Source organism: Apodemus sylvaticus, chromosome 8 (assembly GCF_947179515.1).
Source record: "Apodemus sylvaticus chromosome 8, mApoSyl1.1, whole genome shotgun sequence".
NCBI lineage: Eukaryota > Metazoa > Chordata > Mammalia > Rodentia > Muridae > Apodemus > Apodemus sylvaticus.
In genome coordinates this window covers 49,752,307-49,766,018 of record NC_067479.1, presented here as the reverse complement: position 1 = coordinate 49,766,018, position 13,712 = coordinate 49,752,307, and the positions used below count along the sequence as shown (strand labels likewise).

General features: G+C 45.8%; 1 protein-coding gene across 3 annotated transcripts in view; it reads left to right on the top strand.

Moving 5' to 3' along the window:
- Enox1 (ecto-NOX disulfide-thiol exchanger 1) overlaps positions 1-13,712 on the top strand; it is a 567,937-nt gene that overhangs the window by 472,580 nt on the left and 81,645 nt on the right. For all 3 annotated transcript variants that reach the window (XM_052190902.1, XM_052190899.1, XM_052190900.1), the window contains exon 14: positions 11,946-12,130. In XM_052190902.1, the coding sequence (XP_052046862.1) occupies positions 11,946-12,130 (185 nt within the window). The remainder of the gene's footprint in view (positions 1-11,945; positions 12,131-13,712) is intronic.

Sequence of the window (13,712 nt, the reverse complement as noted above, 5' to 3'; positions counted from 1 at the left end):
AAGTCAATAGTGGATGTTGTTGAGTTACTATAATTATGAGTTGCGAGGAAAAATCTGTAATTTATTTGGCCTAGTCTTTGGGGGTGTGAGATAAAAGCTTTCTTTCTTGTCTTAGTGACTTACCGACCAGTTTCTATCGCTATTTTCATACTGGACTCTTCTGATATAGTTTGTGTAATTCCTGAAACCATGCCTTTCCTTGGCCTTCGCTTGCCTTTGTGAATTATCTTATGCATTGTCGCAATACAAAGCAGTGACAGATTTAACAACATTCACTGAATCCTTACAGTGTGTCTGGGACCAGAGCTTTTGTCTGGAAGTGCCAGATTAAAGGGGAAATTACTAACCCATTATAAGACTAATTAAGACTTGGTCCCCAAAGTAAAAGTATTGCTCATAAATTCTAGAAAATCTTGACAGCCTGTTGTCAGTCCTCCCTTTCCTAGAAGAGCATCGGGTCCACACAGTTGTGCCTTGATGTGCACTCACAGTTACTGCCAAAATCCAGCAGAGAAACCTTGATATAAAGGATGGGAAGAGACGAGGGAGTCTAAATATGTCCGCTCATCTCAACTCTGGGAGCCCCAGAGAAACCTTTGTGTGTGATAAGCTGCGACAGGGCGGGCCCTCCTGAGAGGGGAGAGAATCTCACCCTTGTGCCCCCCTTTTCTCTGCAGGTGCTCCAGCTTTGTTCACAGTAGGCTTATTGGACAGATAAGAAACTACAACTAAGAACTAATTTCTCATCTCCCAGGAGGACATTTTCCATCCCAAGATCTTCATCTTGAGCCAAAGATGATAAAAGCAAAGACTGTGATTTTTTCACTTCACAATGCTTTTATATTTTTCAGATAAGGACCCTGAGATCTCAGGGACATTTCATGATTTGTCCCAAGTCTGAGAATTGGCATCCAGCTTCCAAGCCCCCTCCCCCAACTCTGTCCGTATAAGTGTACGCACGGAGGCCTTGGCTGTTGGTCCTCAGGTATCATCCATTGTGATGCATCCATTGTGCCTCCTACCCCCACCCTCCGCTGGCATAAAACTCACCCAGGAGGCTGGGCTTGTTGGCCAGCCAGAGAGATCCAAGGATTCTACGCTCTGTGTCTCTCCCAGTGTGGGGTCACAGGCGTGCAGTGATACACCTCGCTGTTTGTTTTAACATAGGTTCTCAGAGATCAAATTCAGGGCCTCGTGTTCACGAGGCAAGCCCTTTCTTTACCCACTGAGGTCCCTCCTGCTCCCCCCTTCTCCGTCTCTGACCCACCAATGCCTCTCTCTCCTTCGTAGAGTCCATGTCAACTGGGCTCCAGTATCACTAGGGACTGCAGTGTAGGTGTGGCATGACATGGTATGTCATTTCTCTCATGTCCACTGCTCCTCAGAAGTACCAGGTGGCCCCCCAGACTGCTTCCCCTCTTCTCTGTGGAATTCTACTTTCCTAAGTGTGTATCAGAGACTCCATATGTTACTCTGTGGGGCCGAATGAATGAGCTGTCCTTTCAGGTCTTTAAAATCCTGAGGAAACTCGGGAAGGTAAAGGACAGAGCTGACAAAGAACAAACCCTGAAGGGGGAAATGAGAGGTAGGGTGAAATTACTGCAGATGAAAAAATACATCTGGAGTTGATGTGTGTGTGTGTGTGTGTGTGTGTGTGTGTGTGTGAAAGTTGCTAGGTCCTTGGACTTCTCAAATAAAAATTAACATTTAAATTAGACTCTTTCTTTCAGCCCCTGCTACGTAACATTTAGGCTCCTAAGGAATATTATAATTGATGCCAGATCATCGGCACTGTGTTAACAAAGCACTTTATAGAAGCTCTCCACAATCCTTTTTCTCTCGTTCAATAAGAAGCAAAGTAACAAGAGAGGACCTCCCCCAAGGAATTCTTTTAACCTCTCAGAAACAAAATATTTCATGCTAATTCCTGCTTAATTGGAAGGAAGTCATTTATTTAAAAAAAATACCATTGACTATGAGTTTGAAGCCTGTTCCATTTCTGACCTCTTTAATTTAATCAAGGTCACCTAATAAACTTGCCCAAACAGCTCTATTTCTCAATTATAAAAAAGGTAGCACAGTTTTAAAGCATTTAGAGTGTGATTAATCGTGCTTTAACTGGAGACTCAGCAGTTGCAAGGGCCTTTGTGGGGAGAATAAAACATGAGTACCTGAAAAATTATACCCATCAGAAACTCAAAACAAATCACTTTAGTGAGCAAAAGACGGAAAAAAAAAACCCCACCTATCTGGGTGAGGATGTGAGGAAGGTTATCATGCTCAGTATGAAAAGGGTTTTAATGCCTGAAGTTCTCTCTTCAGTGGGAGAAAGGCGGCTGTTATTTGGCCATGTAGATAGTTTATAAAATTCATGCTGCTCTTCCTGCCCAAGGACTTGGAGAAGATGGGCTTGTCCAGACCAGGGTCCTCGGGAGCTCACGCTCCGGCATTGGAAAGCAGCGACGCATGTTGTTGGACAACTGAACTAGAGCCGTCTGTGTGGGAGAAACACCCAGCATTCCAACAGCCAGCCCGTGACCTTCTGCATTGGCACTCCCTGAGCAGAGGAGGGCCAGACTCACCTCGATGCTGTTTTGAAGAGAATGCCGTTCAGGTTCAGGTGACACACGCTTTAGAGCAGCTGAGAAAGGAACATGCAGGACCAAGCAAGAACTGGTGTCCCCAGCAAAGTGCTGACCAGCGTGGAGAAATGACTGAGTCAGAGCAAGTCCGACTCCTTGGTGCAGTTTAGCGTTGTCTCTGGGATAGCTTGACCCTTCTCCAGCCATGAACTTTTTCAAAGGCAACGTGAGCTTACTCTTAGTTTCCTTCTTCTCCTCTTCCTCTTCCTCCTTTTCCTCATCTTCCTCCTCCTCCTCCTCTTCTTTTTCTTCTTCTAAATAAGATTATGGGGAAAGATTCAATAAAAGGATTTATGTATGGCAAGTTGAAACTCCCTTGCGCTGTGGTAGCAGACAGTATTAACAGGAGGTTTATATAACTAGGTATAAATGAACTACCTAGGCAGGCTGCACACAGCCCTGGGGTTCACCTTGGGAACCTGGAACACAAAGCCACGCTCTGGGTTAATGCCCAGTGTCTGTTATTAAACCATTCTCCCGGGACTCTGAGGTACAAAGGACAGAGAGGGACTTTACCATGAGGGCTGATGGCTCTTTGTAGTAGGTAGGAAGGGAAGACCAAGATAAGACAAGGTAACAGAATATGAGAGAGGGAGTAAAGCCATAGTCAAAGATCAAAACGTGTGATGGACAGGAAGTGACTGGGACAAAGGCAAGAGAAGCGAGGAAGTGGCGTTGGTTCCTAGTTGGGCTTAGCGTGCAAGGCCTAGGTGAAGAGCTCCCTGCACCAAGCACATTTGGAGTCTGCCCCAATCGGTGCTGGGAAGGCCGCTTGAATTGGGAAGACTCATACAGGCCAGGGCCACATTTCTTACCTCTCCTCTGTTCTGGAACAGCCAAGACTGTTCCCCTGTGTTGGTAGTCAGAGAAGAAAGCAAGTAAGCCACACTTTTATGGGGAGTCTGGGAGGAGCTTGCCAGTGGGAGGGGCCTCCTCTCCTGTGGCCTTCACCAGGCCAAAGGCTGGGATTCAAAGGTGCTTAGTTCTAGAAGTTCAATCTGACCTCCTCACAGTGAGAACCAGAAGCCAGCCGCGGTGGGAAAGGTGGCCCTTAAGAAAAGTATTGCGAGATGGGGCGCAGGGATCAGAAGAGTGGAGGCTTAGCCTGGAGGACTTCTGAAATCCCTCATCACAGCAGCTTTGCCAGAGAGGAAGCCGTAGCATCCAGAGTAGATCAGAAAGGAAATTAAGGAAATACGGGAGCACAGCACAGAAGACAGAGATGCCATGGCCGGTGGCTGAAGCTGAGACAGGGTGCTCTCCCTGACAGATGCCATTAGAAGGGACGAATGGAAATCAGGTGCCCCAAACTAATGAACGACAGGGCTGGCATTAGACATCTGCTTCCCGACCCTGTTACACCGAGGTGATAGTTCTTACAGCGGGCAGGGTGGGGAGTGGGGTGTGGGAGTAGGAGGGTGAGGTAAGGTAAGAGGCGAGAGGCTGCTCAGAACCAAGTTGGGATGTGACTGCACTGGAAGGAGCAATCTCTCAAAGTAGGTGCAGCTGGGTTGGGCGGGGCCAGAGATCAGTTTCTAAAGCCCAAGGAGAGGCATAGAGGACTGGTGGACAGCTGGCTGTGCTTCTTGAGAAAACGGAATCATTATCATTTCTGTGTGCACATGTGCGTACATGCATGTGATAGAGCATGCATCCAGAAAAGGAAAATAATGCCTTTTAGTGGGGAAGATTCCTAAGGAAAAGTCAGCCACTAGTTGCTAGGGGAGGCAGTTGTGGATTGGAGGAGTGGCTGCTTGTGTGCATGAAGCCTTGGGAAGGCCCATCCCTTCCTCCACCGACCACGCCCATCCACCTGGGCGCCCACTCCCAGAGTCCACTGAGTCCTTATTAAACCAGGCACGGTCTGCTCCTGTGTCCCTCCTACCTTCTCTCCAGCTCTCTCCCTGGAGCCAAGGCCTTTCCCCTTCATCGGCCGCCACCCGTTGCGGAGAGAGCCAGGCTCACTCGGTCCTCAGCCTCTCCTTCCTGCGAGCTGCTGAGGTCAGGACAACTGTGGTAAGAGCCTGCTCCCTCAGCCAGCCCTGCCACAGCTTAGCCTTAGAGTGGCACTTGGCTGGGCTTCTCCTGCCCCGAGGACTCCAAAGTTTGCTCAGACCAGTCAGCACACCCTTTAGCAATGTTGACAACAGACTTCTCCAGTTCTGGGAAGTGGGCATCCTGCATGCTTCTTTTGCTTCAGTTCCTCTGAGGAGAAAGGGGGGTGGGCTGGGAGAGGTATCACAGGATAACAGTATAATTGGAAAAGCAAAAACCCAATGTGAGTCTCAATAGTGTCAGGAGCCCAGCCACACCCCACCGACCTGCGACCCCCCCCCCCCCCCCCCCGCAGCCTTCTCTTTAGGAAGAGCTAAGACAGGGAGGGACAGAGGATTTCTTTTTTTTTTTTCTGAGCCGCCTGCTGCCACTTGCACCCCCAGGCTCACGTTTAAGCCACCGTAATACCAGGCTCTGGTTTACCTGCACTCCTCAAATTACCCTTATTCCACCGGCCTCTCACAAAGACGGAAATAGACACTGCCTTGTGCGTCTGTTTAGCTCTCCCTAATAATAGCTAATGTGCAGACGATAATACTCACTGCAAACATAAAATGTTATGTCAATGCTAAGTCGTAATAATAATAATCCTGCGAAAATGTAGCATAAGGAATTTCCATGAGCAATTTGAGGAAGATTGGTGCTTCAGTGGGGATACAAGTGTTACCGAGAAACAGGCCCGTTGTACTTCGCCGCCTCCACAAGAGGCTCAGTAGAAGATTGGTTTTATTGGCAGAAATCCCACTATGCCCCTCCCAGGTCTGTGCCTGACCACCAGGAGGCCTGGGCAGGGAACAGCCCCAGGGCCCAGTCCTTCATCGAAGTGCTTGTCTCTGGTCCTTATCCACCACTAACAGTACACCAGATCTTTGGGAGGTCAGAGCCTCAGGAAGAGGCCACTTCTTTTCTAACTGGAGAGGCACAGACCCAAAGGCTGAAGATGGGTGAATTCCCACAGATTCACCCCAGTGTTTATCACCTTCAGGTTCTTTAAGGAGCCGGGATTTAGCATTGGTCTCTGGAGCTGACGAAACTAAGGAAGCCACGTTAGCAATAATGCTCTGTGAGCTCAGAGACCAAATATGAGCATCCCCAGTGCCCTCCTAGAGGACAGGGGCATAAAGCAGTGTCCCCATGAAGATCATGTCAGGGCTCTGGGTTGCAGAGGGGTGGGGTTAATTTCTACATGCTCACCATCAGACTAGTCCTCTGGAAGAAGCTGTGTTTATTTTAGACTAGGCTCATCCCCTCTGTTTTCATAGCTGAACCTCTGCAGCGTAACTCTCCCCAAACTGCTGGTATGAACTACTCTACAAACGAGCCACGCCTTTCGAGCGCCCATTCCCACCTCCTCAGACTGCAGCGTGTAGCTGGCTCTTTGCCACCCGTAGGGCCACTCTGCACTCTTAACCAGCTGTGTGCCACCTCAGCGTCACTGAAACCTGGTCCCAATAACCTCTAAAATAGAATTGATAATCCTCCCCACTGTACCACAGTCTTTCAAGGGTAAATGGAATTGAAGGCGGCGTGGAGGACAGGGTTTGGTTTGGGAGTTTGGATTTAAGTGTTTTCTTCTGATATTGTCATGACAGAGACATTGGCAGTCCTCAACACGGTCTCATGGGTAGGCTATGAGGTAGGCCATGAGGTACCCCATGAGGGTAGGAGGCAAGGGCTCTATCACCAAGCTACAGCTGCAGTCCTGAAAATCGCATTTACCGCACTTAACTATGACCTTAGTGGGCAGGCAAACAAAATGGTGACTGTAGCCTTTGTACAGGTTGCCCCTAAGTCCTAGAAAGGTGCTGAGGGCGTTGGGAGGGGCTGAGCTTTCACAGGTGTGAGATGAAGATCCTGAGATGCAGGGAATAAACCAAGGAATCAAACCAGAATGGGAAGCCAGGCATGTGATTCCTTCAAAAGGAGCTGCCCAAACACAGTAGCCCAGGATAGTTCAGGAGATGCGGGACAGGCCTTGGCATATGGTGTTAGCACCACCTGGTGCCCCGGAACACTCCACCTTCAGCCCTGAAACTATAAACCTGGGAGAGGACCCAGAATCAGGTGTGTCAAACTGCAGGGAGACTCTAATAGAAACTAAGATTTGAGGAGCACCAAGTTAGGGTAACACTGGAGGCCATAGAAGTCTCCAATTGCCCTGATCTAGCAACAACAACATCAACAACATCAAAAGGTTGATTTTTTTTTGGTCACAGAACAGCCTATTCAATTTAGAGACAGACGCTGAAGACTGCAGGAGACATGGCGGATCTGTGCAGTGGCTTGCATTCTGCTGCTGGGAACCAGTCTAACGCACCTCCTAGAGTGGTCACCTTGGGGGCAACGCTACACTGTAAAAAGAGAAACATGGGTTTGGGTTCATTGCACAGCATGGCGGTCTCTACCACACACTAGCCAGTGGGCACCTTAGCTACCCCACAAGGAGATTTATACAGAGAAGCATACAGACCTATAAAAGAATCCCCAGGTCCCTGGATCATAGCTCCAGCCCTTTCTTAAGACATCAGGAGTCGAAGTTGTGGCAGAGGGGGAGCCCCTGAAGGCTCGGGGATAGTGTAGTATTATCGCCCAGGCCTTCTGCCCGCCCCTGCCTCCTTGTATATAAGGGCAATTGCCTACCTGGACAGCAGCCAGTGAATCCACTTTCTTTGTTCATGGGAAAGAAATAGAGTTTAGTTACATCCCCGCATGCAGGACCACAACTGGCAAAGCAGAGAGAGAATGTTAGACACAGCATCCCCCAAAGACACAAAGATGAACAGTCCTGGAGAAGTACAGATATTGCTAGCAACAATATGTTAAAGCATTTTATTATTTAGTTACATCTTGCCTGAGCATGAAAAAGATATTAACACACTGTCAGCTTACTGGGACATAACCCAAAATAACTTACATTTTTCATATATTGCTAATTATTTTTCTGAGGCTGGCTCAGACTGGTAAGAGAGAGATTTCAAGGCTTTCACCAGATTATTTACTTAAAGGAGTTAAGCATAGCATTATCTGTTCCCATGGAAACCCAGTAAGTAATATAGGCAATGCAGGAGGAGGTCACTTTGACCATAATTAATATAGAAAATAATGGCTTATAGAGGATCCGGTAAAGGATACAAAGAGACACCACATAATACCTTGAGACTTTTTTTTTTTTTTTTTTTCTCAGCAACGCAATTTAATCTCTGGATCAATTTTCACATACCACTGTCGCTTCAGAAGTTCTTCTAGTTCAATGCTGATTTTCCAAATGTAACAGAATTTTGGTTAACAGGAACCTCCCAATGTTTATAACTATTCTTTCGCTTTAGACAATCCCAGTACCCAGAATTCTCTAAAGTCTACAGCAAGTTTGAATACGTGCGTGGATCAGCTTTACCGGCTTGTACTGGGCATGGCATGGCTCCTTGCCTTGATCTCTCAGTCAGTTGGAGGTTGGAGAACTAACTGATAATAACACGGGCATCACTAGGCTCAGTGGTACTTTTAAAATTGCCAGCATTTGGTTCAGTTGCGTTCGTTACAGTTTACAAGTAGGGCATTGTGTTGGACTCCTTTTATGCATGAAATCTGGTAATCTACGTGGATGATACTCCCTAAATATTTCAAATTTATTGGAACACAGAACACTCTATGGATGTTCTTATTCAAAGGTAGACAGTAATTCATTTTAACCCTTACATTTATTTGAATAGTGGCTTTCTTGCACAGTCTCTTAAGGGTACATTTTACTGTAGAAGTTTGGTGACACATTTATCAAGACTGTTTAATTTAGTACAGTAACCCAGAAAAAAAAAAAAAGAAGAAAAAGGAGTTGACCTTTCAAGTTTCTGGGTTTCTAACACACCAAAACCTGACAGGCATTATTAGGATTTGTTTTTTTTTTTTCCTCAGAGTTCTAATCCAAGAAATATAACACAGCACCTTCCAGGCAACCTTCACAGAGGGGTACATTTGGGGACACTATATGACTCCACATAACCTTTTCAAGCAGGAAACAGGCGGCCTAAAGTTAAGTGAAGTCCAAGCACAATTTCTCATCCTTTAGAAAACAACTATCTTTGCCACCACAGGAATGACCAAATGTGTATTTTTGCTTTGTTTTCTGAGTGTTAATATTAATGCTGCCATTATTTAATCAGGAGCGAAAATCGGTCATGTGCCCTAATTATAAAGATAATAATGGGATTGGTTATGGTATGGATTTTTGAGGGGTGGGAAGAATCACAGCTGTTTCTTCCCCTTTCCATTTTTTTTTTTATAAACAAAATGATATCACACTCCCATTCCAGGAGTCCTCCTTGTCAGGGATAGGAGTCATGACTTAGCCAAGACCCTCACCTGGACCATTCCATAGGCTTATAAGACAATCTTTAAAATAATGGGTGGCACCTTCCCTGTATGTATTTATGTTCAGATGATTTATTTAAATAATGCTGCTGGCACATGCTTTATAGCTGCTTGCATTTCGTTACTCAGATTTCAACATATCTTGCAGACTATGCAATTCATTTGGAAAATGTAATTTTTATCCTCACATACTAATCGATTTCTTCACAAACACCTGCTATCAGTTATGATAATAAAAATGTCACTCCGAATTGAAAGGGGGGGCAAATGGAGCTTCCTAAGGAAATGACTTAAGTGTTTTTGAATGTCCCTAAATGCAGCAACGTACTTGTGTAGTGTCAACACTTTTTCTGTCGTTTGCCTCTTTGGTGATTCTGCCCTGTTAGAGCACCCCTCTTGCCAGTGATGCCTCACAGACATCACCCCTTGGGATGGTGAGCTGACTTCTCGGGAGCCTGTCTATGTCTCGGGCTACGGGCAAGATGTGGGGTTGGGCAGCCCAATGTAAGAAGACGCCGGCCCATGCTCCTCGGCGAGCCCTGGGTCCTGTCTGATTTTGTAAGTCCATGGAGAGCATCCAGGTGCCTGCTTCTTGGCTTTGCACACCCATATACACCAAAGCAGACTTCTCTTGTTCTCTTCTGCCTCCCGTTTATTCCTCGCAGCATCACCAAACTAATCTTCCTGAATCACCAATCCTACAGTACCCTTTGGTCAAGACCAATACTCTTCTCCCCCTGTTGGGTCTAAACTTGCCCATTCTCCCAAGTTCTACCTCCTGCTCCCTGCTTCCAGGCAGATAATTGGTTTGGGAGAAAACCAATTAAGTGTCTTTCATTACTATCTCCTTCTAGTTGTGACTTCCGGGCCTTTGTTTAAGGTCTTGCTCCTGACTGAGTGATACCTCCCACAGGCAGGGTTTTCATCTTCCAAAGCATAATTTTAGTCTCAGTCTATGATCTCCTTTCTTCAAAACCCTTCTAGATATAGTCCCCTTGATACTAAGTTGCTTGTTTACTCAACCAACATTTGTTGTGTACCTACTTTATCCAAAGCATCCTCTACCCTTTTTCCCTTTGGATATATTAGTTTAGGTGTGTCGGTCTTTATTGTACTTCAATAGAACTTGCAAAAAGTGACATATTCTGTGTTTTCTTTTGTGATCTAAGATCCCCAGACAGACAAGGGTATAAGGAAGTATTCAGTAAATGCTTGTTGACTAATTGATCCCTAATGGCTTGACGCTGGGAGTTTGCTGGGTAATTGCATGTTCTGTTTGATTAGTATTTCAATGTGTACTATACATAGATAATCATTTTTGCAAAGTGGAATACTGTAAAACACTTAACTGTGAAACTATTATTAACATAGTTTGATGTCTGCTATTTGGCGAGGGAATTGGCTGGGGTCTCAGAATGTCATCAGATGTGCAGCGGAGCCTACAGAGTGGGTCATGGTAAGCAGCAGGCAAAACATGGGCACTACCACTGCTCTGCGCTATACCTTTGCCTAGCATCAGTCAAGCCCATGAAGGCATTTCTATCAATGGCCTTTCAAGTGTTACTTGACTCTTCTCTTCCTTTTGAGAGTGAAGAATGGCTTTTCCATAAGGGGAGAGAGACTGGAGGCCAGGACTTGGACAATATGGGGAGACAGTGTTTTTGAACAATTGTTATGAACTGACCTCACATAAACAGACATAGCAGTGACCATTAGAACTAGACTAACTGACAGGAGGCTGGGTTTGCAGTCCATTTCGTGGTCTGCTTCTTTGCATCCCATGGCCCTCGTCTCTTGAAATGGGGAACTGCAGACTTATCTAGGTTGCTGGAATGGCTCGGTGGACTAGCTTATATGAAGAAGCCCCTGATCCAGGGACCTTTCCTGTGGGAATGCCCAGCAAGTCCTGTTATATTGCAGAGCCCACCAACGGTGAAGACAGAAGCAGGGCAAGAGGGTTCCTCTCCTTTATCTCAGACCACCCTATCACTCGGGATTAGATGTTTCTGGAGCTTTAAGGCATATAAGACCCTGAGTGAACCGCCTTGATTTCTCAGTGAGAAAGAGATGGGGTATTATACAAATTAAGTCCGCATCAACACATTGAGACTTTCAGGTTTGGGGGGGGGGGGGAGCAGAGTAACCACTCAGCCTTGTAGGGAACAGAAGAATTTTAATCTGTTGGTGAAGCAGGTGGAACTAGGTTTCCATTCTGATGGCAGCTAGAGAAAACAATTTGTGCAATTTGTCCCAGCAATAGAGCGAGGAGGAGCATTGTGCGTCTCAGTCCCTCCCTCCCCTGGGGGCTGCTCCATGCATTAGCCGCCAGGGCTTTCTGCTGCATGCATGCCTCGACCTGTGAAACAGCTGCTTCTCTGAAAGAAAGAAGCATTCCAAGAAATGGAGCAGTCATAGAGCCTGAGAGAGGTCAGTCATGTGGCAGACGCGATGGTTTCCAAGAATTCAGATTATTCTCATCACCGAGCATGGCAGATCAGCTTGTGTGAAGGCATCCAGCTTTGGGGTGGGCGGGGCTTGGTTGGGAGGAGAAGTCAAGAGGTAGGAATTCTGTGGGATAAAACCTATGCTCAGCCGAACCATTCATAATATAAGCTAGAACAAGTTAAATAGATTAAAGAGATCCTGAGGCTTTTGTTTGCAGCATTCATTTAGCATGTGAGAGGTGCCATCCTTACAAAATCAGTCCTAAAGTGGGCCACACCAACTGTTAAAACCAAGAGCCCTGAGGTTTGGCTCTAAGGGTGTAACTTTTGAGTTGATGTGAATCCCATTTCAAATGAGACTTCCTTTCCCACCAAAGGACCCCACAATGTTGGCAGGAAGGTAACTAACTTCCCGAACTCTTGTGTGTTTCTCCTTCAGCCCTGGCTGCTCAGGCGTATGCCCTCAAAGAGGAGAACGACAGTCTCCGGTGGCAACTGGATGCCTACAGGAATGAGGTGGAGCTGCTGAAGCAAGAGAAAGAACAGCTCTTCCGGACAGAAGAAAACCTCACCAAGGACCAGCAGCTACAGTTCCTGCAGCAAACCATGCAGGGCATGCAGCAGGTACTGGGCACGCGTTGGCAGAGAGAATGGGGCTGTGTGCGCTTTGCAGGGGGGTACGTAAGACAGACACTGGTTGGAAAGGGTGAAGGAAGAGAACAGGTGACCAAGAAAAGCCACAGAAAGCACTGAAGGCTATCGCGACATCTAGGCTGGAGAAAAGTCAGGCGAATAAAATCTGTTGTGAATCACCCTGAGGATAAGAAATGAAGGGCAAGAATTGGGAAGTTTAAAAAGTGGTATATGAATACGAGTGTGTCTGTGTGTGTGTATGTGTGTGTGTGTGCATATTTATTTTATATGGTCAAATTCTTGTGGATTGTAACAACATGCTTTACAGTTAGAAATGTTTTACATTCAAAGCTGGACAAAGCCATGCACTAGCTTTTGGTTCATGTCCAAGATCTTCATCAATACAAACTAACTATATTCTTTCCATCTCTGGATTATACTTAGGGTCTAGTCAGGTTTCAGAATTGATTGATGGCTCAGTCTGGGAATGCTTACCAGGCAAGCCAGATGACCTGAATTCAATCCCCAGAACCTAGGTGCAAAACCTGAGCGTACTGGCAGGATTACTCTTAGAAGCCCAGCGCTGGGGAGACACAGACAGGTGCAGCCCTGGGGCTCGCTTCTCGCCAGCCCAGCCAAGTTGGCTAGGTCCTGTCTTCAAAAACGAGGTGTACAGTGCCTGAAGAATGGTAGCAAAAATAGATCTCCCTCCCTCCCTCCCTCTCTCCCTTCCTCCCTCTCTCTCTCTCTCCCCCTCTCTCTCTCTCTCTCTCTCTCTCTCTCATACACAAGAGGAAGTAGCAGTTGATTGCTGTTGGAATACATGAGTCCTGAGTTGGGCCTACATAGCTTTAGGAATGAAAAGCTTCACTTTTGTTGAAGATTCTCAGACTAAAGTCTGAACTACTCTTTTCAAAGCTCTATGGACTTTGTAGAATTTGCAGCTGTCATTGGAAAGGGGGCAGCTGTGATCTGGGGATTAAGAAAAGGGAGCATGTGGCATGAGAAATACTATGGAGAGAGGAAATCCCAAGTACAGACAGTAAGGGAAATAGAATTATATATTATATATATATATATATATATATATATACATATATATATATATATCATAGATGGATGTGTGTCTAAACACATCAGTCGATGAATAATGTTCTTCAGGTACTTCAGGTAAAATAATAAAGCATAAATTATTACCATTGCACATGGGTATCCTTTAATTACTCGTTTAAATACACAAACCCAAACAATGCTTTCTGGGTGAAAAAAAAAAAGGATTGCTTTTGTCTAAACCAGAGAAAGTTGTTTAAATGGTTGGAAACTGGATTGTTGGGTGAACTGAGTGCTTTCTGAGTCCCCTAAATTCGTATTGGTTGCTGTCTTAAACCAGGAGCATGACTTGCCTACAAATATGCTTTCATGACTAAGGGTGACTACCTCAAAAGACAAGCTACCCAGGAAAAAAATACACACACACACACACACACACACACACATATATATACATACACACATACAGTATATACACATACATACATATAGTATGTATACACACGTATACACATACATATAT